General features: G+C 36.0%; 2 protein-coding genes across 5 annotated transcripts in view; one reads left to right on the top strand and one right to left on the bottom strand.

The window, feature by feature from the left end:
- The first annotated feature begins 201 nt into the window (after window positions 1–201).
- On the top strand, window positions 202–5,445 carry hspa13 (heat shock protein 70 family, member 13). Its single transcript, XM_058799549.1, has 5 exons — window positions 202–345; window positions 865–1,205; window positions 1,285–1,498; window positions 2,046–2,213; window positions 3,715–5,445. The coding sequence occupies exons 1-5, from the start codon at window positions 321–323 to the stop codon at window positions 4,281–4,283; spliced, it is 1,317 nt and encodes a 438-aa protein (XP_058655532.1). The 5' UTR covers window positions 202–320; the 3' UTR covers window positions 4,284–5,445.
- Window positions 5,446–5,640: 195 nt separating this feature from the next.
- The window catches only part of gdpd5b (glycerophosphodiester phosphodiesterase domain containing 5b), a 46,453-nt gene continuing 26,262 nt past the window's right edge, over window positions 5,641–25,831 (bottom strand). Inside the window, exons 4-18 of one of the 4 annotated variants that reach the window (XR_009274363.1) lie at window positions 23,512–23,605; window positions 22,157–22,216; window positions 21,790–21,888; window positions 21,072–21,165; window positions 17,856–18,001; window positions 16,040–16,122; window positions 14,527–14,677; window positions 13,762–13,983; window positions 12,322–12,479; window positions 11,983–12,130; window positions 11,575–11,657; window positions 10,331–10,345; window positions 8,805–8,917; window positions 7,732–7,971; window positions 5,641–6,596 (exon numbers count right to left, since the gene is read on the bottom strand). Coding sequence is in view for 2 of the 4 variants with exons in the window: in XM_058799547.1 (XP_058655530.1) it covers window positions 6,529–6,596; window positions 8,805–8,917; window positions 10,331–10,345; window positions 11,575–11,657; window positions 11,983–12,130; window positions 12,322–12,479; window positions 13,762–13,983; window positions 14,527–14,677; window positions 16,040–16,122; window positions 17,856–18,001; window positions 21,072–21,165; window positions 21,790–21,888; window positions 22,157–22,216; window positions 23,512–23,605 (1,534 nt within the window). In the remaining 2 variants the exon portion in view is untranslated. The remainder of the gene's footprint in view (window positions 6,597–7,731; window positions 7,972–8,804; window positions 8,918–10,330; window positions 10,346–11,574; window positions 11,658–11,982; window positions 12,131–12,321; window positions 12,480–13,761; window positions 13,984–14,526; window positions 14,678–16,039; window positions 16,123–17,855; window positions 18,002–21,071; window positions 21,166–21,789; window positions 21,889–22,156; window positions 22,217–23,511; window positions 23,606–25,831) is intronic. The other 3 variants (XR_009274364.1, XM_058799547.1, XM_058799548.1) reach the window with 3 other exon arrangements.

Here is a 25,831-nt window from a genome sequence, read left to right as displayed (position 1 = left end):
TTTGTACCATGCATACTGTCTTGCGCACAGAATGCTGAGTTTCTTTAAAGTCTCCGGTTTCGAAACTAAAAAAAAAAAGAAACTAAAAAAGATAACAGGAAGTTGTGCAGAGGTCCGGTTGCGCTTTACTGTGCATTCTGGCAAATGTAGTTAACAGCAGCAGCTCCTATCACATTTGTAACCACGCTACTGATGAAAAGAACTACACCCCCCATCGGCCAAACAGCCCGTATTAGGTCGACGTGTATGTTCGCTCAGTCGGCGCAGATACTGAATGAACATCTCTTATACAAATATCCATAACATATTAGGTTGGAAACATGGCCGGGGAAATGTCCATAATAGGTAAGTGTTAAATTAAACTAATGTACTCGTAAAGATATATGTCAAATTTAACAGAGTAACCATCCATGTAGCCGTTAGCTAGAAATAGAACTGACGCATCTAGCATGAAAGTCCCAAATAACTGACTGTACGTGGATAACTACCGGTATATCAGACAGACGGATATTGTCCATCTTTAGACAAAACAGTCAGCCTCAAACATCAGCTGATTTTATACGCCATTTATAGACACAGCTGGCGTCCGTTCTTTATACTACAGATATTACAGCGGTTGTGTCTCAAAATCTAAGTTAGTTAGCTACCTATCTAGACAGCCTGTTTGCGCATTAACGCACCAGGAATAAGGTGTAGATTTGCCATGTTTTATTTTTCTACATACCACGTATATTTTTGTAATACATATGAACGACATCCGTATAGTAACCATTGAGTTATATGGTAGCCTATGTAATTAAGGACAGAAACATTTCCTGATTTCACCATTTTTTCTTAGTCATTTATATTTGTGTGTCCCTACAGGTTCTGTCATCCTGGCTTTGTTCCTGGCAGGATATCTGGGACAGCAGTACCTGCCCCCTCCGAAGCCCAGGGTCATTGGGTTGGATCTTGGGACCACTTTCTGCTCTGTGGGAGTGTTTCAGCCAGGCACAGGCGAGATTGAGGTTATTGAAGATGACAAAGGTCGCAAAAGCATTCCGAGTGTGGTGTCATTCACCCCCACTGGTGTGTTTTCTGGACATGAGGGCCAGGAATTGTCTGACATAAATCATCAAAACACAATTTATGATGCCAAGAGATTTATAGGGAAGATTTTCGATGAAGACACTTTAGAGAAAGAGAGCGGACGATACCCGTTTAAGGTACACATTTCGTATGTTGCTGTCTTTAATTGCTCTTACACTGCTTGCTGCATCTCTAACATTTTCTTTACTATTTTAGGTGATATTCAACAACGGGAGTGCAGAATTTTTAGTCTCTACAAATAGCACCTTCACAGTTACTCCTGAATTCATCGGATCCCGTCTCCTGCTGAAAATGAAAAAGATGGCAGAGAAGCAACTAGGAGTATCTATCGATAAAGCCGTTATATCAGTGCCAGCAGAGTTTGATGAGAGGCAAAGAAACTACACCATAAGAGCTGCTAACCTAGCTGGTCAGTTTACTACTCACTTCTTAAGGTGTACATTAATTGCAAAAGCCAGTCATTTCATTAGGAATCCACAATTAGGAAATTTTTCACACACTGCATTGACCAACAGAAAGCTGCTTGGTTGAAAGTAACTTCCATGCAAGCTGTCCTTCATACATCTCTATGCTATTGTTAATTGACCTTTTTTTCAAAATTTTGCTAATGTAACCACAGCTTTAGTCTGTCACAACTTGGTTATGTCTTGCTATTCGAATCTATGGAAGGCACTCAAACAAAAAAATTAATAAAAGGTAAATTTTTTTTTTTTTAATCTCACAATTCAAACTTTTACCTTGCTATTCTGAGAAAACTCAGAATTGCGAGAAAAAAGTCAGAATTCTAAAGTTTATATATGACTTGTCTTGCAATTTCTTTTTTTATTTTTTTTATTCCGTGGCGAAAACTGGCTTCCGTAGAAATCAGTACAAGTATCCTTGTAAAAGCTGATAATCTTCTGTTTTAAATCTATAATAGTTGACTGATCGATCATTGTGCATGTCTTCCTCATCAGGGCTGGACATCCTGCGGGTGATAAACGAGCCCACGGCAGCGGCGATGGCTTATGGACTGCATAAAGCAGAAGTGTTTAATGTGCTGGTGGTGGATCTGGGAGGAGGAACACTAGATGTGTCACTTCTTAATAAGCAGGGTGGCATGTTCCTTACCAGAGCAATGGCAGGTGAGCTGGATGATATGACATTATAAATTTATTAGGGCTGCACGATATATCGCATGTGATTATTTATTGCGCATCTTGTCAGTAAAGCCGGTTCTGTAATCAGCGATCATTTCCATCACATGTGTGATTTCACATAGAGCTGCATTTACCACACAGAGCCGTTGTTCACTAACAAGCTGCGCAAATCCACGTTCATTATCATTATCAAACCATTTATACAAGTACCAATTGTTCGGTTGTTTTGCTGGCAAAGCGCACGTTCAGCTGTTTAATTTTCGCGCGTCGTATCCCCAAACAACACAGTGCTTATGGAAGGCCAAAAGGGCCAAAAACACGTGAATTTTAACGTGTTAAATACGCGTATTCAACGTGTTAAAGACGCGTGAAATGCACGTTAAAAATCAGTTTGAAGGGGTCAGTGTCATTGGCTGCTGAAGACTTGAGTCAAACCATTTATGAAAAGACAAGGGAAAAAGACAAAATAATTAGGCTGAATAAGCTGATCTATAGCATGTTAAGTGGTGGTAGGAATGGTCTATGAATGGTACACCCCCCCCTAAGCTCACATAAATGGTTTGACCCAAGTCTTAAGCAGCCAATGACACTGACCCATTCAAACTGATTTTTAATGCGTATTTCAAGCCTATTTAACATGTATTTCACTCGTATTTAACACGTTGATTTTTCACATGTTAAATATGCGTATTTAACGTGTGAAATACGCATTAAAATTCACGTATTTTTGGCCCTTTTGGCCTTCCATATATTTGTGTGAAATACGTGTTGTTAACCTGTTTCACCTGCGCATGCGATACATCAAAGCGTATATGGAAGGCCAAAAGGGCCAAAAATATGTGACGTATCGCACGCGCAGGTGAAACGGCGCGGGTCACGTTATTTCATCACGGTGAAATTCATTGAGGGGAGCGACCCGCACCATGCATAATTAAAACATTTTTTTTTAAATAGAAATCTTTTAGGAACACAATGACAATCCCACGTGGGTGTACAATCATTCACATGACTCCCCACAATACCCTTTAAAATATAAAACAATTAATTTATATTATGTTATAATATTATATTTGTAATACATTCATATTAAAATCTAAATATATGAATTAAAATTTCATGGAATTTTTTGTGGTTATGCAAGTTTTTCTAGTTCAGTTCTACAGTATTTTTTATTTATTTTTTCAAATCCTTATACAGTCATCACAAATGATTAGAAAATTCATAGAAAATCATTGAAATTCATTGTTTAGAGAATGTAGGGACCCTGGTTATGACCTTTTGTATTTTAATACACATACCGTGTTTTTCCCCAGGCTCTGTGGTTTGACCTCAATGGGTATTTAGGTTAGAAGGTTTTGGGTAGTGCAATCTCAGCGAAACCTCACTGACATTTACCTAATAACACACGTGGAAATGGTGTCACATCAGGTTCACAGCCTTCATCCTGTTTCAGCACGAGATTAACACATGCTCTTCATCTCCACAGGTAATAACAAGCTTGGAGGGCAGGACTTCACCCAGCGTTTGCTGCAGTACACCATCGAGCGAGTGCGGCAGCAGTACGGCATGCCTCCTACTCTTAAAGAAGACATACACCTCCTCCGACAGGCCGTGGAGTCCGCCAAGCTCAACCTCACCCAGGAGCCTCACGTTCACCTCCGTGTTCCTCTTCACCTGCAGACGACGGGAGCAAACGGAGCGCAGGAGGAAAAAGTCCTGTTTCAGGAGAAGCTGACACGGGAACTCTTTGAGGAGCTGAATGCGGATCTCTTCCAGAAGATTCTGGCACCCATTGAGACTGTCCTCATAGAGGGCCATCTAGAAAAAGAGGAAGTGGATGAGATTGTCCTGGTGGGAGGGTCTACGAGGATTCCCCGCATTAGACAGCTCATTAGTCAGTACTTTGGAAAGGAACCAAACACATCAGTGGACCCTGACCTGGCCGTGGTGACCGGGGTAGCCATTCAAGCAGGCATCATGGGCGGCTCTTGGCCTCTCCAGGTCAGCGCAATTGAGATTCCCAACAGGCACCTTCGTAAGACCAACTTCAGCTGATTGGTTGAGAGACTTGCTGCTACTTGGGCATTTGTCACGTGACTGCTATGTGCCAACAAACCAAAAACCGGTTAAACGATGTGTGTGTTATATGTTTTTGCTTCCTTAAACGCATTAGCTTTGCAAAGAATTCCTGATTGGGCCAAACACAATGGTTACTGGAGCATTTGTACTTAACGTCTGGACTTGTTGGCCCAAATTACAATTTATACATTTAGCATCAAGAGAATGTTTTTCCTCTGTTATCTTGAGCAAATGTCTGCTTGGGACCGTATCGGTTAGTTTATTGCCATCTGTGTGCCTAACTGGTACTAACTGTGCAATAAGTCTTTGACAACTGGTTTTGGCAGGTTTAATGATGTTGTATTCAGGGAAGCAGCTGTTTGTATATAACTGAATAATCATTCCAGTCTCAGCTATTTATTTATTTATTTTGCCAAGGCTAGTTGTGATTTCAGCTAGCTGTTTCCGGAGTTTTGCTTGTGCCTTTTTAATCATTGCCACAGTTAAACGTGTACCGTAGGCGTTTTTTTTTCTCTCGAATAGAGTTCAGTATTAGTAAACCATAATACAACCTGCCAACTGTTAAATATAAATAATTTAAAATGTACCAGCATGACCAATGTGGTATTTAGTTCATTAACTCTTCAAACTGAAGCTTTAATAAGAATGTGAATTAAAAGATCTATAAATGTTTACTTATATGTTTAGGTTCACATTTTTCTGCATATTAAAAAAGTGAAGTATAATTACCCACGTGGACGTGGCTTTTTGTGTTGACCTGTCTTGTTTATATAATGCTGAAAGCGTAATATTAGAGGTGAAAATAGTTTTTGCAAAGTGTGAATATAGTTTAATGCACTTTACATATAGAGTTCAGAACATTGCACAAGGTCAAAAGGGAAAACAATTATACATTTATCAGTGTGAATGCATATTCAAAACGTTACTGTACTTGTAAAAAACATTGAATTCTATTTTTGTACAGTCCTGTACCATTTCATTTGTAGCATTATGCACAGAACCTGGTTTGTGTGTGTGATTACAGTCCTTTAACTTTTGCTACTGTGTAAAGAAAAACAAACCTTGTTAAAACTGCAGTTTTTTTATTGATCGACCTCTGAAACACATCAATACAAAATAAAAACATCAAACAGCACAATCGTTCAGCCTCGTCCTCTGTGTGACAGCACAAGCTACTGTAAACACTGTCACATCTCACATTTACAATATTAAGTAAAGGGTCAGGACATCTCAGCAATGGGAAGCCCTGTACAAAATATTAAATACATGAAAAGCTACTCAAACAAAAGGATAGAGACTAAAATGAGAGTTTAAAAAATAAAAATCACTGAACAATATTCAAACACACTTTTTATTATAGGACAGTGTCCAAGTAATATTGCACAGCAGTGAAACTCCAAGCCAGCTTCCTTTATAAACAGTGTTCAACTATACAATCCAAACTCAATTTTGGACAGACCCTTTTTCATGGATCTTTAAGTTTTGGTTTCTGTAATCCACCATTTCAACCTAACTAGGGGATTTTTTTTTGTTTTAGTTTTTTTTGCTTCTTTTTCCTAAATTAAACCACAGGTATGTATGCCAAACATAAATATTCCACGTAATTTGGCATCATACCTACCAAGACGATAAGGCTGGGTGATTTCCTTCCAAAATGACAACTGAACCACATGCTAAATAGGTGGTATATTAAATACAGCAAATATAACTTGAAGGCTAAAGGCAGGCACTCTGTAAACACCTGTTTATTCATAAAAATGCACAACCGTTTGAACAGAAGGCATCATTAGACTGTGAATATCACACCAAACCAAAAAAAAAAAATAAAATAAACTGGCATAATATGTTATACTAAACATTGGCTGGCTATGGAAGATTAGAAAAATAAAATCCCCAAAAACCGACAGGTAAAATCCACTATATTATCACAGGCATGCTTTCAATACGAAGCAAGTAACGGGCATTCCAGGATCCTCAAGCGTTACGTAGGGGAAGAGGCCACAGATTTGGTAAGTCAACAGAAGAACCACACTTCCTACTTCTCTTTACTGTCCAGAATTTAAAACAAGCAACTTAAAAGTGGAAGAAAATAAAAATAGCTGTACACAGGTCCATCAGAAACAGTAGGCTAAGAGTTGAGTCAGTAGTTCAGAGGAGACACCTCAAGCTCGATCAGGATGTGATGTGATTATTTTTGTTCCATGAGTCAATGAGCAACGTCTTAATTGGTGTAGTAGTTAAATCCATTTTCTGAATAGGGTTCATCGCTGGTGACTCCGTTGCTCACCTCTGTGGAATAAGACGACACGAGGCAATACAAATTATGCTTAACGCCCACAACATTTACAAGACCTCCAATATGACAAACCACAAACCAAGGATCTTCAATCATACTGGAGATATACTGGCTGTGTTCCAAACCATAGTGAGCTGCCTACCTAGACTTCACAGGTGTGAATCTGATTAAACCGCATACTACTTCTACCTTATAAGGTGGATTTTGGTCTAAAAATCTTGGCCAAAGTCAGTATTTGTGAAAAGCAATTTATTCACTGAGGAAATCCGAGATGGAAAGTATATTTTATTATTACTTTTCTTCAACAATATCAAGAGAAAACAGATTCATACCATTTAAAATGCCGAGTAGCGGATAACTTCATTAGCTTAGATGCTAACGCTACTTTAAACAATCAACTTTCAATAGACAAGTCTCTCAATATTCAAGATGGCAGACAAAGTTGAAGGAAACAATATTTCATTCAAAACCTTTACTCAGTAATATCAAGTTCTTGATAAAAAATGATTTCATTCAGTATTTATGTAAACTACCATTCCAGTGGGTTTTGGTTTAAGAAAGATGTATTTTTCTCAGCAAAGATGGGTGTAATTGATTAAAAGTGACATTACAGATTTACATATACACTCATTTCTTATCAATGTTGAAAAGAACAGAATTCATAAGAATGATTTCTAAATGATCATGTGACACTGAAGTCTGAAGTACTGAAAATTCAGCTTTGCCATCAAAGGAATAAATTAAATTTGAAAATATAATCAAATATAAAACGGTTATTTAAAAATGGTAATAATATTTGACAATATTACTGCATTTTTGATTATATAAATGTAGCCTTTGGGGACCAAAAGAGACTTTAAAAAAAAATAAATAAATAAATACCTACTTCAAATTTTTTTTTACAAATGGTAAGGAGTGCGTGTGTGACCTTTTACTAAGTTTATGCCTGTATAGAACATTTCAACTCAGTCATAAGGTTCAATTTATTAATATGCTTTTCATGGTAGCTACTTGTGTAGTTTGCACACTTGGAACAGAGCCAGTGGTGAAAAAGCAAACTGTAGATCTTCTTTGTGAATTCCACATATCTGAATGATCGGGTTAGTTATCAATCACCCTCATACTCACCAAACGCAGGCCACAGTTACCCTGGCCATTGATGCTACAGCCCTGCATGAGCTATCACTCAAGCTGTGGGATTTCAGCGGAGTATGGATTGATGGATGAATGGATGCAGGAAGAGACGGGATGGTGGTTGACAGTGAGAGACAGGAAGGAGAGGGGAGGGAATGCGATGGAATGGGATGGAATGAAGGGATGCGGTGAGACAGACTCAAACCCAGGAGGCGGACAGCTACTGTGGCTGACCTTAGAGACAGGGCAAACACACACACACAGAGGCATGCAAACATTGCTGGGACACATGCAAACACAACATTAAACCAAAAACACATTGCATGCAACACAAGTACAGTCAACTGGACATTAAATCGCACAATAACCCATGACAGAGGGATCTTATGTCACTCTGAAGGAGATAATGCGATAATGAACACTGGCTATGCTATGCATTATCCCACTTATTACACAGCTACTTTTCAAAGAAATACATCAATGGATCCTCTGCAGTGAATGGGTGCCGTCAGAATGAGAGTCCAAAAAACATCACCTTACAAACACACAGCTTTTCATTTCACAAGACATTCTTTGACGGACTGGAGTCATGTTTCTGAGTCTGACTCATTCTGACGGCACCCATTCACTGCAGAGGATACAAGTGAACAAGTGATGTAATGCAAAATTTCTCCACATCTGTTCCGATGAAGAAACCCATCTACATCTTGAATGGCCTGAGGGTGAGTATATTTTCAGCACATTATCATTCCTGGGTGAACAATTTCTTTAAAATAAATACTAAAGTCGCAAGTCGATTTGAGTCGCAAGATGACGCTAATGAGCTTTTCTAACTTCTTTTTAAAAAAAAGAGAAACAATGTGGAGTTGTATGGGACATTAAAAATAGCACCAGTATTTTACCATGAACAATGGTGAAATATGTAGTTTAGTGATTATTATACAAATATTTGATTGACCAATCAGAATCCAGTATTTCAGAGCACAGTGTAATAAGCTTACGTATAGCATTCTCATACACACGCAAATACAAGAAACGTCAAAAGGATGTGGTTAGGTGGCTCTTACCAGAGAAGATGAGCTTCTCCTTCATGATGTTGACATCTCTGCTAGATCTCCTGACGGCTGCGCTCAGCATGATTTGCTCTGGGTTGTAGCTCCGCATCCCACTCATTCTCCACCTGTGATCACGTGCACACACAAACACACACACACACACACACACGTACACAGACTGGCCTTAGTGACATATCCAAAAAGAGTTTACATTGATACTATAATATAAACACTATAATCAAATCTATGCTTTTTTTAAAGAAATTAATACTTTAAAAAAGGATGCATTGAATTGATCAAAAGTGATGGCAAAGACTATTATTATATTTCAAAATTATTTATATTTCAAATTAATCTGTTCTTTAAACCTTCTATTTATCAAATAATCTTGAAAAAATATATATATTACAGCTCCCACAAAAAAATATTTAGTTACGGTTTTCAAAACTGATAATAATAAATGTTTCTTCAGCAGCAAATCAGAATATTAGAATGATTTCTGAAGGATCATGTGATACTGAAGACTGGAGTAATGTCTGGATAATATCTTTTAATCCGACACCATCTGTCAAAACTGACATTTTGGGGTGTTTTTTGGGGTCCAAAACAAAAGCATTTGAATTAAACTGGATAGTTGGTAGGAATATAGATAACCTTATCCTTAAAAGCAAGTTTCCATATAAGTGTAAATTGTTTTTGTGGGAAAAGACACTCTTCTGCAACGGTAGAAAATTATTCTCTGATTGAAACAAAAGCCAGCTAAATAATCTGTAACTGTCAGTCATGTGATTGTCACCCTCTAGTGGATGAAAGCGGAATGATTTAGCAAAACTCTCAAATCTTCCTGTTTGCGAACCATAATCCAAGTCATTCCACATAATTTACCTCAATTAAATATTAATTATATGTGACCCTGGACCACAAAACCAGTCTTAAGTGTCAATTTTTTCGAAATTGAGATTTATGCATCATCTGAAAGTTGAATAAATAAGCGTTCCATTGATGTATGGTTTGTTAGGACATTATTTGGCCAAGATACAACTATTTGAAAATCTGGAATCTGAGGGTGCAAAAAATCAAAACATTGAGAAAATGGTCTTTAAAGTTGTCCAAATGAAGTTCTTAGCAATGCATATTACTAATCAAAATTAAGTTTTTATATATTTACAGTAAGAATTTTACAAAATATCTTCATGGAACATGATCTTTACTTAATATCCTAATGATTTTTGGCATAAAAAATTTGATAATTTTGACCCATACAATGTATTTTTGGCTATTGCTACAAATATACCCCAGCGACTTAAGACTGGTTTTGTGGTCCAGGGTCGCATATGTTAAATCATGATAAGCAGTGATATTAAAAGTGTAATCATGTGGGCTGTGGTTTAGTGAGAAGAGTTAGTAATAGCATTGACAAAATAAAGGTAGAATGAAAGATCCAGGAAGATAGATTGAAACAGGGTTATACAGAGAAAGAAGGGCAAGAAAGGGAGATATACACTGGCAGCATGGGCCAACAGCGCTGACCCAATTACCTGATCATGTGATAGCTGAGCGATGCCAGAATGCAGCACAGAAGAGGAGCATGCACATCAGGCAGAGAGCAAGAAGAAGAGGAGGAGAGATGGAAGAAAGGGTACAAGAGTAAAAGAAAGGGAGAGAATTAAGAGGTCAGTTCAGAAAAGCAGATGCAAATGTCACTATGGCAAGCGCAGCAAAGCTAGAGAGTTTTCAGTTCACACATTTACCAGTGATGCTGATCTCCAGCATTAAACATAATATTATGCAAAACAACATCAACGTGAACACATTTTCTTCTTATCCTTCTCTTTCACGCTAGAGGTAATCATGTTTCAGGATGCATCAATTTTTGTTTTGCAAATGTCAAACAATGTGAATTTCCAATGGGAGGCTGTATTTGATTACATCTGATGAAACTACAACACATTATTTGATTGTGTGAAACAATCCAAGTGAAGTTATTTCATATTTATTTACTAGAATTTACAATCTAGATGTTTTAGGAATGACTTTAAACAAACCTCAGCTTTCATTACTACAACATTCAGTCATATTTTCTTTCAGACCAAAACTGTACCGTGGGTGAATTTAAGAAGTTAAAAATATTCACACAGAACATAAAATTATTCAAATTAAAATATATAATAAATAATTTCTTTAGTAGAATAAACTAAACATTTGCATATAGATACTTTAACTTTCTATAAAAATGAATAATTATTTTTTATTTGCTAATACTTTATTGCTCATAATGTATATGAGATTGACATGAGTTCTTAAGAGATTAAAATTTAATTTAAGTAATTTAGTATATGTATTGAAAAGTTTTTTTGTTAACTAAAACTAAATCTAAAACTAATTGGAAAAATAAAATAAATAAAAATATTAGATAAAGCTTAAACAAATTATAAATTGTTGTCTTGGCAACCAACTTTTTCATTATGAATAATAGAAAAAGTAAAATAAGTTGAAGTACTAAAATGACTAAAACTGTAAACTTATATATATATATATATATATATATATAAATTTATATATAAATTTAAAACAACAAATTACAAATGCACATAACATAACTACTAAAACTTAAACTAAATAAAATGAAAACATAAAAATAAGAGAATTCAAAATATTAATAAATACTACAACAGTATATAAATAATGCAAAAATAACACTGAACTAGAACTAGGTCTTACTTTGAATAAAACATTATCCCTATAATCTACAGCATACCATGTCAAAAAAGTGGACACTTACTTCTGGTATATAAATATTCCCAGAACTACAGCAAAGGAAATGAGATCAGTAGAGATCCATATCAAGCAGTACTCATCTGGACTCTAGAAAAAGACACAAACGTTAATGAGACACACACACCACTAGATGGCACAAGAGAATAGATATCACAGCCATTGCTAGATCACCATAAATTATTAAATATAAAACATTCTCATTAATGCTATATTAAATAGGGTAATATTATCAATATTTATTATATAAAAATGTCAATCTCAATCAGAAAAAATATTTTAATAAAGGCAGTATGCTTCTCATTTTGAACAAAGGCCAGAACAGCAGATGCTGACCAATTATATATCTTGGAAAAGCATGACGGCTTTGTGCCGTTGCTTAATGAATAATCTACAAGCAGATGAGGGTTCGTACCATGAGCCAGAGCGGATAGTGCACCTTCCTCAGCACCTGCGGGGCCTCGGAGGAGACGGACGGCACCCCACTGCACCACAGCAGGGAATACAGCCACGGCTCGTTCACCGAATACAGAGTCAGACTGATGTTGTTCTCATTATACAGCCTATTAAAATAAACACACAGAGATATATGAATAGCTTTTACACACTTAACAGCGCAATTACAGGTTTTTGCATTTCCAGTTCATTACACTAGTGGCGCAGACACTGCAGCTTTTGTTCCAAAACTGTCCTTTATTGTGTAATGTAGGTGTTGTAAGCGAGACCAGGTGTCGTAAATAGGGCAGCATCCTACCGGACGTCCTGCGCAGAGGCCTGGTTGTAGCGCAGCAGGACCCTGCTGATGCCTTTATGATGGAGTGTGTCGAGAGGCAGCTTCTGCACAGATGTCTGCTCTAAACCGGGAGCCACGTTCCTCACCATCTCCCTGTTACTGTCCACCGTCCACATCACCTACACATAACACACACAAAACAGAATTTAAATGTGTTTATATATATGCAACACACACACACACACACACACACACACGTATATATTTACTTCTATTTTACATACATCATTTCTATTTTAAATAAATGCTGTTCTTTTAAATGTTTTATACATCAAAGAATCCTGAAAAAAGTGTAAGAGGTTCCAAAAACAATATTAAGCAGAACAACGGTTTCCAACATTGAAAATAAATCAGCATATTAGAATGATTTCTGAAGGATCATCTGACTTTAAAGACTGGAGTAATGATGCTGACAATTCAGCTTTGCATCACAGGAATAAAGTCTATTTAAAGTATAAAACATAAAACCACTATTTTAAATTGCAATAATATTTCACAATATTACTGTTTTTTTCTGTATTTTTAATCAAATAAATGCAACCTTGATGAGCTGAAAAGACTTTTTAAAAACATCAAAAATCTTACTGATCCCAAACTTTTGAATGGCAGTGTATATAAAATAAAATAAAATAAAGTATTTATTTTTTTAAATAAAACCTGATTATATTTATAATTTCTATGGCCAAAATTAATGGGATTTTACTGGGAACAGAAAGGCAGACTGAAATAATGCATATAAATATCAGTTGTCACTTTGTATCTCCCAATAATATGTCGTAAGATATGTGTTAAGACAATATGCAAATAAGATATGATATAATGTTATTATCAGACAAAGTCTGAAATATTTCTTGCGTGACAGTATTGTTAAACGCTTGGTTTTATGTTGAAAGCTTTGTAGTTTTTATTGTGGATGGCAAAACATATAATGTAATGCATTACAAGTCACAAGCCTCCCGGTTTTCATCCAGATATCTTAAATTATGTTCCAAAGACAAACAAAGCTTTAACGGGTTTGGAACGACATGTGGGTAAGTGATTAATGACTCAATTTTCATTTTGGGGTGGAGTAACCCTTTAAGTCCAGTGCTCATGGTAAAATAAAAATAGAAGTTATTTTTAAAGAAAACTTATTCTTAAAACAGCACAGTACAACAGTACAAAAAGCCTTAGCAATTTGTATATCAAATCAAATTCAGCAGGATTTATAGGTTTAACATTACAACCATTATGCAATTCATATTAGTTACAGCTAGGGGGCGCTACTATACAACCATATAAAACAGGACCAGATTTGTATCCTGAATCCTATCCCTGAACACATCTATTTCAACCCCTGACCAAGGACAATAAGATTTCCAGTAGCACAACAAACGTGAGCATCACTCCCTCAAGACTGACCTGCCGCTGTGGTATTCCTGACCTCAGAACAGTGTCCAGGGTGAGGTTGACCCAGTCATGGCGGTGGGGGTGATTGGCCGGCGGTCTGTGCAGAGTGAATACGGCTGAGCTCTTGGACTTAGCCGCTAGTTTCAGCATCTGCTCCAAGCTGCACACTGTCTGGTTCCCAACTGACCAGCGCTCGGATGTTGACATGTACTGCACAGTCCAGAAGGGATCATCCTGCGTTCAGTAAAATCAGTTAGTCCAGTTATATGCTGTTATACATACTTATACAATAATGTAAATGTAAAGTCCTAATGTTTTTCAACGAAAACAGCTATAATTTAGTTTTACGTAACCTTTACATTAAATTGAATACTCTTCCGTAAATGATCAAGAGAGAAAGCTTTACATGAATATTAAAGCACATATACACACACACACTGGGGAAAACAAAAAAAACATTGGAGTACAAATAATTTTCATTCAGAATTTGCAAGTAAATTTCACAAATAATTACAAAGAAACAACAAGTACCACATTGATTTAAACATGAAATTTTGAAGTAGAACGACTTAAGTATTTTCTTTAAAAATACTCTAATGATCTTTATTTACAACTTCAAAAATTCATTTTAGTGTAGTACATTGAACTCTTACAAATGTACTCTACAAATCTAAAAACACTCATTGGTTTTACCATAAACAGATCTGCATTACTAACACTATTACATACTATTTCAGCTGTACTGTAAACATAGTTTAGAGCCAAAATGGCCCACACCTTTAGAAACCACTGGCCAGCGTTCAGCAAGCTCAAATCAGTCCAGTTGAAGAGTGAAGCATCATCATACTGTCTGTCCGGGAACACTCTTCTCACATTTGTGGTTCTCCTCAGCGTCCGGTCTCTCATGAGGAACGGCACACCATCTAGACTACAGCCAAAGCCAAAGTTTCACAGCAGTATATGTGATTAGACAGCACTTAGATTGCAACTGAGAAAATGCTTCCATTAGGGCTCAACCTGCCAGCACTGCTGGATAATATTCAATGATAAGAGAGAGAATAAAAGTGAGGAGCTGACTTGCGCTGTGACAGAAAAACATCTGAATGCATTGAATGGTGGGACTGTTGTGCAATAGAAGTAGTATTATTGCAACTCATTATTATTTATTTAGCAGATGCTTTTAACAATCCACAACCTGAAGTTACAGTAAATGCCTTACAAGAGCTCAATGGTAGTACTTTGTGAACCATCCACTCTAAGGATTGAACCTTGAGGTTACCAGCCAAGATATTTAGCCTCTTAGCCACCCATTTCATTTTAAACCAGATGTTCCCAACCATAGTAACGTGTGGTCTGAAGCAGCCAATCACAGAGCAGTGATGGCCCACAAGACTTCAATTTCAAGTATAGTGTTTCTCACAATATATATTGTTCCAAAGCAGCTTTACAAAGCTTTTTTTTTTAAACTGACTCCACTGTCTAAAATATATTTTTGGCAACACAATGATCAATATGGATGATCATGAAAAAACAGCCTCAAAAATGTTAACAATTTTGTTTAAATGATGCAATTAGGAATTTGTCTAAGGAATAATTAGAAATGTGCCTTTTTGAATAAGGTACGATTAGATTTTTTATATAATATTTATTACATTATAAATCACAATTATATTGTCCTACATTTTAATATTTAACAATAATTATAATAATTTTATATTTATTTTTTATATTATATTGCATTGCATTATTTAGCAAAAATTACAAATATATTTTCCTATATTTTAATATTTAACAATAAGTATAACAATTTTGTATTTAAGTATAAATATATTTATAAATATGTAAACAAAAATTATAATAATACTGTAGATGAAGATGCTATCCATAGAGTGTTGCTTGTATTTGTATACACAAAAGAAATAAGAAAAAAAAATAGACAAGAGATGGTATCTCAATCTAAAAAAGCCTGAGTGATGACTGTCTTTAACCAAGATAAATTACAACCCAACAGATGGACAATTTCTGCTCCATTGTCTAAAGATGCATGTTAAGCAGGCAGAGTAGATTACAGCTTAAGGGTGCTTCTTTATAAAGTCTTCCTGTCTATCCCAGTGCTCAATTACTATGCACTCACTAAGCTAAGAAACGTCACGCCACCCTCTCATTACAGCAGTCTCACACAGCCACACAAGGATTCACACACTGTGTCTACATACACATGGCTCTGTACAATCTATTGATTGAACTGTACCAAGAGGAGGAGAACCAGACAGAATAAATGTATGAATACCTGATGGTCACATCCACCTCCAACCCGCTAACATTTCTCTGCAGAGCTCTGTTGAACGATAGGAGAGTGTTCTCTGGAGCGAGCTGAACAAGAGGGAAAAACACAATGTATATTTATTATATTTTATATGATTACATAAAATAAAAAAATTAAATAAAAACATATGTATACATATTCATTTATTTAATTATTTTTAGGTGTGTAACTGGACTCTCTATCTTCAAGCATGATGTAACCAAAAAACATGGAAACGGAAAAAGTAAAATTCATGAAATGATTAAGTGAAAATGATACAGAGAATAACATATTGCATATTTGAACCCTGTGGAGTTCGGAATGGAAAGATCTTTGTTAAACCAAAATGTGAGACTCTTCTCACCCTGGAGCCAAGCAGTAGCTAAAACTCTTCCTTGCTCTTTGGATATAAATCAATAACTCATCTCATGAAGGTCCACTGAGTGCTTGAGGGCCAGACACATGCACAATCTACAGCTCTTCTGTGGTTCATGCTTATGCAAAGGCATGCAAGCAGCAACTTGAGATCATATGCACACTACCATTCTAGACGTACTAGTACATGTGACATCAATGCAAAATGAAGGACACCTCGTTTGAAGCACAAGAGAATGAGGAGAGGAATATATTAGGATCAGTATGCATGTGTCTTTGGAGAGAACTTATGGTTATCGCATTTTTAAATTCTGGCTTTTAAAGCCATGGTGGTTGATACTACACACATGATCTCAAACCAGAGCCTGCGTTGTTGTAAAGGCTTGTGTTTTCAATCCAAGTTTGGCTGTTTACAGCTGTAGCTGGGAGTGGCAGAGGACAATTACGGTAAGTTCTTCCAAAAAAAATTGTTCACTAATAGGCTAGCTGAAATGTTACATAACACTACTGCTATAGCAAGGCACCCATAGGAATGATGATTTTATTATTCATTTTCTTTCTCAATTATTTTTTTGTAGCCCTATTTAGAGGAGGACCAGCTTTTCCCACAGGAAATTTGGCAGATTTGTTTCACAGGTGATTTTAAGACCAAATAAACATCAGTTTTTTTCTCACACAAACCCTGCAAAATTAAAGAAAAACATACAACTTCTGATAAAGTTAAACCCATTTTGACTAAATAAATCTAAAAAAAAAAAAAAAATTATATTATATTAACATACATATATATAGATAGATAGATATAAATGTATGTATTATTAAATATAAACTTAAATATAAATATACAATTACTTATTGCATATAAAAATACATATAAAAATTATTAATAAATTTAAATACAAATATCCAATTATTATTTATTAAATTTAAATATAAAATTATCTAGCTCAGACATGTAATCCTGTCCAAATATTTATTTCAACTACAAATGTTTTTGTACAAAAACATTTGCAATTTTTTTCTGTGCCACTATAAAACAGAAATAACATGCACACATTAAAAGTGTATTTGCCATTTCAGAGCACAATACACCAATGATACACACGGGTGTACTGAAAACCCTTCATAACCACCAAACCTTGAACAACGCCTACACAGAGATTCTCAGCAGCTCTTCCCTGAGTTATATTTAGCTATGGACAAGCCAGGGAAAAGAAATATGAGAAAGATAAGTGGAGGGAGAGAAAGAATGAGAGAAAGATAGTGAGGGATGGAAAGACAGAGGAAAGAGATACAGGCACAGAGAGAGGAAGGACCAAACTGCCTCCAGCAATCCTTGATGTAGCCTGAGCTTGATGTAGCATCTAGGGAAGACAGGAAGTGCACAGCACAATGTTGATGTTGATATTGAAATTTAGCATCTCACCATTGGAGCTCCTTGATGGCCAATGATGGCGGGTGCTGCTTTGAGACTCCCACGCTCCATAATACAGGGTGAGGTGATTGACAGCGGAATGAAGTAAAGTGTGAGGAGAACACTCAGGTAGATGAGGAGAACCATCACCTGAAACCCTACAGAACCAACAACTTAGTTATCTGAAGTTACAACTTGGGCACAGCTTCAAAAAAAGCCCTTTTAAGACAAACTAACAATGGCTATAAAATAGCTTTTTGAATCAGTTTGAATGGTGATCACATGTGTTATGTCATCTTTGTTGCAAAAGCTAAGTGTCTAAGTAACTTTCTTTTTTCAAGAAAAAATGCTTAAATTGAAATTAATCTGTGCGGTCTCGTTGTACATACATTTACATTTACCATCGGCACCCTTGGTAAATATGATCAAAGGAGGCTGTGAAAATTAATCTGCATTATTAATCCTTTTGATCTTTTATTTTTAAAATTCACAAAAATCTAACCTTTCATTGGATGATAAGAATTTAAAATGGGGGGAAAAATCATTATGAAATAAATGTTTTTCTCTAATACACATCGGCCACAATTAACGGCACCCTTTTATTCAATACTTTTTGAAACCTCCATTTGCCAGTTTAACAGCTCTAAATTTTCTCCTATAATGCCTGATGAGGTTAGAGAACACCCGACAAGAGATCGGAGACCATTCCTTCATCTGGAATCACTCCAGATAGAGGTCTGCATTCCCGCGGCTGTCCCGCGGGAACTGCGAGACACGACCAGATTTCTTGCAACGCGGGATTAAATTCCCGAATAAAACGCGGTTGCGGTCGGAAACTCTGGTGCAGTTTGAACGGGAGCAGGCGGTCTAACAATATCCTGTTCCCGACGTCTTTTCAGAACAGCATATCTGCACTTTATTCAAGCACCAGTACAGCCTGCACTGGACTGTTATGCACGCGCTGCACGCATGAACAAGTGCTTCCTTTTATTCGCAAGGTCTTAAGACACAAAATTCGTTTAACATTTTGCGGTCAATAAAAGACTCTTGACAAGACGAATAAAATAAATACAATTTTGTGCAGAATACACTTATTTGTTAGCCTGTGTGTCTTTCTTTCAGCAGAGGAAATTTAAATGTGTGATTCTGGAAACGAGATCTAAATTTAGCGGGAACGGTCGGGTCGGGAAGAAAATTATTCAAAGCGGGTGAACAAAGAGTAAATATATCGCGGGTGCGGGATATAACCTCGCGGGAGCAGGACTTAAAAAACAGTCCCGTGCAGACCTCTAACTCCAGACCCTTTAGATTCCCAGCTCCATGTTGGTGCTTCTTCTCTTCAGTTCACCCCACTCATTTTCTATAGGGTTCAGTCGTGTCTGATAACTGAATATGCTGGAGTTTGTTTTTGGATGAGCTAGGAGAATTTTTCTTGAAACCCTCCCGAACAACATGTGGTGATGTAGGTGCTGTTAGACAATTTATTTTAAGGTTTTCTGACCCTGAGACTCAACTATTTTCTGCAATTCTGCAATTCTTAGGACGATATAGACATGTCCTCTTCCAGGCAGTTTTGCAACATTTTATGTTGATTGGAAATTCTTAATTATTGCCCTGATGGTGGAAATGAAGCCACTTCACTAATTTGTGAAGCTCAATTATCTTTTGCTGCAGATCAGAAATATATTCTTTGTTTTTTCTCATTGTGATGGATGATTAAGGGAATTTTGGCTTTGTTTTCCCTCCTATTTATATTTCTGTGAAACAGGAAGCCACGGCTGGATGATTTCATGTTCATAATCACCCTGGAATGCTCAAAATTGTGAATATGAATGGGAATATACTTCAGAGATATTTTACTTTAAGAATTTCTAAGGGTGCCAATAATTGTGTCCAACGTGTATTTGAGAAAAACATTTCATAATGATATTTCCCCCCCATTTTAAATTCTTATTATCCAATGAAAGGTTAGATTTTTGTGAAATAAAAGATAAAAAGGATTAACAATACAGATTAATTTTCACAGCCTTCTTTGATCATATTTACCAAGGGTGCCGATATTTTTGGCCTTGACTGTATGTAATGTATTTTCTATCGTTAGTGTTGCTGTAAGTAATCGGATGTGTTATTATTCATATGCTATAAAATATTTAAGAAGTTAAGAGTTAAGAAGTGCTGATTCCACATGATTCTCTTTAAAATGTTGCTCGGCCATGACAGTAGCTGACCTGAAAAAAGAAAACTAAGCGTAGAAGTTTAGACTAAAGTGTGCAATAACTTCCTTTGCAGCAATGCTGAAAATATAATTTTCTCGGTTTGCATTCTGACACATTTCTGAACACATGATATATGGAATTGAGCTTGCACAGCTATTTTAGTTCACATGGCTTGCATAAAGTATGTTTCAGGGGAGAGATAAATTCTCTAAATGTTAGAGTAATTTAGAGGTTACAAAGTGAAATTTACGAATTAAGACACTAACATTCAAAAGTTTGGGGCTGTCATTGCATAATACTTTTTATGTAGCAAGGATGCATTAAATTGATCAAAAGTGACAGTAAAGACTTTTATAATGTTACAAAAGATTTCAACTTCAAGTAATTGTTGTTCTTTTAAACTTTATATTCATCCAAAAAAATAAGAAATGATTATTGTGCACAAAATTTGCACATTAGAATGCTTTCTGAAGGATCATGTGACACTGAAGACTGAAGTAACCGCTGCTAAAAATGTTACTTAGTCACAGGAATAACTTACATTTAAAAATATATTTGAATAGAAAACAGTCATTTTAAATTCTAATAATATTTCACAATATAACTGCTTTTACTGTATCTATTTATCAAATAAATACAGTCTCAAAAATCTCATCAACTCCAAACGTCTGAATGGTAGTTTATGCTGAGTGTATGTCCCTGAGGAATGAAGAGAAAGTCTTCTGATTAACTAAATAAGATGAGCCAATTAAATCTGTGGTTGGTTGAATCAGATGAGCTTGGGCAAATTGAAATGAGGAATCAATAGCAGTATATTAATTTTCCCTCTAATGCTGTAACATGAAGCACCAGCGCATTGAGCTAGTGGAGATAGCAATGTGTCTCTGTGTGACAACAGGAATGTATCAGGAAAGAGGATTTCTCTGTGTATCCCTTTAATAATTAACATCTAGTTAATAATGATGACTAACTGAGAGACTGATCTTTAAGCGAGGAGGTGGATTCATCTTACTGGTTTTCTCTGCTCGTGCCACCTGTCCAGCCACCAGCCAGGCCAAAGCGGTAACAGCAGCTAAAGCACCGATGTGCAGGAAAGGACCAGTAGCCTGAAGAAAAACAGAGACATTTATTTGTTCTTAATACACAAACATATAGAAAATACAAATGGAGAAACCTCAAAGTGTCTGTAGAAAAATAACTATATAAAGAAATATCTCACACACAAGAGAAACTTAGCCTAAAGGTATACTTTAAAAAGCACTATTTAAAAGTTTGGGGTTATTTTTAAATGTTTTTGAAATAAGTCTCTTATGCTCACCGAGGCTGCATTTATTTGTTTAGAAATACAGTAAAAACAGTACTATTGTGAAATATTACTTTTTTTTTCTTTGGTCGTCAAGAAACATCTCAATGTTTCAAAACAGTTGAGCTGCTTAAAGTTCAAAAGAACAGCATATATTTGAAATAGAAATCTTTTGTAACAATGTAAAAGTTTTTACTGTCACTTTTGATCAATTTAATGCAACCTTGTTGAATAAAAGTCTTAAATTTCTTTGGGAAAAAAAACTCTTACTGACCCCAAACTTTTGAACAGTAGTGTAACGATAAAATGTATACAGAAATTTCCCTGACATCTTAATATTCTCCATGTCTGACTTCTGAAATCCCTGATATTTTCAGGTTTTCCAGGACTGTGGGAAACCAGACACCTAAAAAAAAAAAAAACGTACCTGAAGAGAAATCCAAACTACATCCCATTCCTCTCCCCACATCTGAGTGACCGATATCACACCAATTATTGTAGTGAGCAAAGCAACTGTCACACCAATCTAGAGAGAAAAACACAGACCACTTAATTGTATGCAATTCTACTTCATTTATTCAGCAAACTACACTGAAAAAAAACACGCCACTCATTTCTGTTCATCAACAAACAGGAAATACTACTTTAACTCTGCCAACAGGCCAGAAAGCCTCAGGGCATAAAACAAGGTGTTTGTGACACTGTGTCAAGGTTAATTTGGTTTGTCTCACACAAACGGACAAGCTTTTCTTTTTCTATTGTAGGAAAAAAGCATTTCAGAGGTTGACGAGTACCTTGTGGAGCCAGTGGAGGTTTAACTGCTGCCCGACAGCCACATGGCACAGGGCTAAAATCTGGACCGAAAAAAGACAAATATTAACGTTACGTTACATTCAGCGAAAAACTGGATGACAGCAACTGTTCAGATGAGGTGATAACTGGGGTATGGAGCTAGGGGTGTGCGATATGACGATTTTTGACCGTGGACGATAAAAATGTCTCCACGATCTGCTTTTGAAGAAATATCGTAGTATCGTGCTACAGCGCACATTCTATCAGCTGCAGTACTGACGCCTCCGTATCAATATACTGTACAACGCCACATACATTCACATCAGTGTTAATTCAGCAGTAGAGTTACTCTAATGGGACACTGCACTTATTCACAATCACAAAAGTACATTATTTACATGTACTTTAAAGCCTTGCAGGTTAAATGTTTCATTCACGCGCTGGTCTGACGTGCACTTTTAAACCTGTCAAACAGCGCCTGATTACTAGACTAAGTTATCTTTTGCGCTAATACTGTCAAAAGACGCAAGGTTTATATATAGACTCAGTTGGCTATTTCTAAAATGAAAGTAAACAGTTGAAAGTAAAATGGATACGTGCCAGTATATTAGATGCGTGCACGTCTTAAGGGACAATATTCAACATGCAGCCGACTGTCATTAAAGGAATAGTTCACCCTAAAATTTTATTTCTGTCATTATTTAAATCACTCAAATGTTGTCCCAAAACTGTATTAATTTCTTTCTTGTGCTGAACACAAAATAATATATTTTGAAGAATGTGGGTAAACAAACAGTTGCAGGTCCACATTGAATTTGATAGAAGGCAACTGTTTGGTTACCCACATTCTTCAAAATAGCATTTATGTTCAGCAGAAGAATGAAACTCATTCAGGTTTAAAACAACTTTTGAGTGAGTAATGATGGTATAAAAATAAAACACTATGACAGAATTTCTATTTTTGGGGAAACTATTCCTTTAACGTAAAAAAAAAAAAAACAATATGCAAAGAGAAAAATCACTCACTATTCTTGACTGAAGAACTTCAATACAATTGCTTTAGGAATCAGTCTATATAGTGTTTTATTTTTATATCTGCTCAACTTACAAAAGAGTAAAACCAACATGACAAAGAATCGTGATAAAATCGTGAATTGTTATATTAAAAAAAAAAAAAATCGTGATATATTTTTTCCATATTGCCCACTCCTATATGGAGCTAAAACATCATAATAATGCTGAATGGTGACATGTATACACATGTTTGAGAGATTGTTAAAGCACTGGTGGTTTTGGAGAGGTTTTCGTATGCAAATCCACAGTGCATTATCACTGCTACAGAGCAGTTACAACTCACCGTTAAAAATGTAATATAGGTGAAACCCGCTGCTGTAGCGGCCAATATGGGAACGGTTCCATCACTCCACTCCCCTGAACGGTTATATAAAAACCTGTGGAAGCACAATACCGAGAGAAAAAAAAAAAAAAAAAAAAAAGTTAGCAGTTGATTATTCAGCATTTGAATTCCTGGTTGTCTTATATTCTCCATAATGGTCAGACTGCATTAAGGCCTAATCAAATAACCAAGCCCCTGAAAAACAAACAGAAGCTACTAATCTTTTGACTGGCTACACATTTCTCTTACTCGCTCTTATGAGAGCTCAGGATTATATAAGTATACTTTTCCCAAAGATGTGGATGACAGAAGGCATCTGTTTTGCAAAAAGCATCATCTGCCTAGTGTGTATCTTTGAAACAAAGGGAGATAAAACACATGAGACCATAGGGCACAGTATCAAGGTCAGTATTAGCTTTCTTCAACATCTAAACTCAGCGGCTGTGATCAGAATTGAACACTGGCTTATGTTTTCCTGAATATTATGCAGTCAAATTTTCTATACTGTTTAGTATTTTATAAAAACGGTGAGTGCAAAAGTACATAGTATTCCTCAATATGCTTCAAACAGTAGTATGCTACGCATGTTTGTCACATGACATCTTCACATACATGTTTAATTTAAAGAGAAGCATAAAGCAAGATAAAAGTGAAAAATTGCGTAGTATGCAATAAAGAAAAACTATTAATGTAATTCTGTAAAAATGACAAAATGTTACAATATCACATTAAAAATAACCTTTTCCAATTAATTTCCAATTTGATAAACAGAAATGGCTGAATATAAGATACTCTTACGTTTGTAATTCTTTTTTGGTCACACTTTATTTTAAAGGTCCAATTCTCGATATTTATAAACAATTAACTATGACTTTTTCCTCAAAGTTATTAAGGTAGTTGTTAAGATTAGGTATTGGGTAGTATTAGGGATGTAGAATATGGTCATGCAGAATTTGTTTTTGTACTAATACACAGCCAAAATATTAATAAGCATGCTAATAAGCAACTAATAGTGACAACTGGTCCCTATACTAAAGTGCTAATTTTTGTTTTTGGGGAATTTTTTGTAAAGTTAAAGACATTTATAATAATACAAAAACATACTATTTAAACTTTCTATTCATCAAAGAATCTTGAAAAAAAAAAAGTATCAGTTTCCAAAAAAAATTAGATGAATTGCCAACACCGTAATAAAATATATTTTAAAATAATTGTAAAATAAATTAAAACAAACAACAGTTATTTTAAACTGTAATTATTTCACAGTATTACTATTTTTTCTGTATTTTTTTAATCAAATAAATGCAGCCTTGGTGAGCAAAAAAGACTTCTTTCAAAAACATTTAAAAATTCTTACTGACGCCAGACCTTCGAATAGTAGTGTACAAAACACACATGTACTTATATATTGCAGCAATAGTAGTATGTTAGTATGTTATACTGAGCCTAGGATCAGAATGTAAACATGGAGCAGGCAGACTATAGATCACCCATAATCACTCCTTCAGAATTGATTGGCTAAATGCAGCTTGGTGGGTGGAGCCATATGAAGGGTTTGCCTGCATCCTCTGTCTGATCACAGATTCTACATGTACAGTCCCTCAGGGCAATAACTGGAGGTAGTTGTGAATCAACTCACTTGTCCTCTACAGTAACATCAAGGACTCATGTACCTCCCTTGAGACTGTGTGCGTGTGTGTGTGTGGGGGGGGGGGGGGGTGACATTGAAAGAAAGAGAAAACAGGAGATGAAAGAATTATAAAGATCAGGAGAAAATGACCTTGAAGGACAAAGCAAACAATGGCTTTCATTGTCACGTTGTTTTTAATGTCCTCGACCAGTTTTACAGAGCATGTGGCTCCTGGAAAATAGAAGATTATGTAGCAGAGGGTACTGTGAAAAACATTTAATAGCTAAACCATAACTGGATGTAAATGTGAGTGTTTTTTGTGAGTTTAATATTACACAGGATTATGCAGATGTGTTATAGTTTAAAATAGAGGTCGACCTATACATCGTTTTGCCGATTAATCGGCACCGATGGTTGATTGCTGCTACTATCGGTTATCGGCAAAAATCTATGCCGATAGTTTTCCGGTTTGCAACTGTTGCCGGAGTGGCAGAGAAGGGTACGCTAGCATTATACAGTACGAGAGTGGCCTCTAGAGGCGGAAATCACTGACAGCACATGTTGTTTATTTTGACGCGCTGCACAGAGCTGGAAACTGCCGACAGAAAAGCCTTCCGCGGAACAGAGCGCCATTCAGATAGTTTTCTATTA

This window comes from Onychostoma macrolepis, chromosome 15 (genome assembly GCF_012432095.1).
Source record: "Onychostoma macrolepis isolate SWU-2019 chromosome 15, ASM1243209v1, whole genome shotgun sequence".
NCBI classification, from domain to species: domain Eukaryota; kingdom Metazoa; phylum Chordata; class Actinopteri; order Cypriniformes; family Cyprinidae; genus Onychostoma; species Onychostoma macrolepis.
This window is presented reverse-complemented; position numbering and strand designations above follow the sequence as displayed.

Bases quoted from the DNA above. Each gene is read 5' to 3' on its own strand.
- hspa13 (XM_058799549.1), top strand. From the start codon at position 321: ATGGCCGGGGAAATGTCCATAATAG. The intron at 1,206-1,284 runs GTACACATTTCG...TTACTATTTTAG, and splicing joins GCGGACGATACCCGTTTAAG to GTGATATTCAACAACGGGAG. The intron at 2,214-3,714 runs GTGAGCTGGATG...TCATCTCCACAG, and splicing joins CCTTACCAGAGCAATGGCAG to GTAATAACAAGCTTGGAGGG.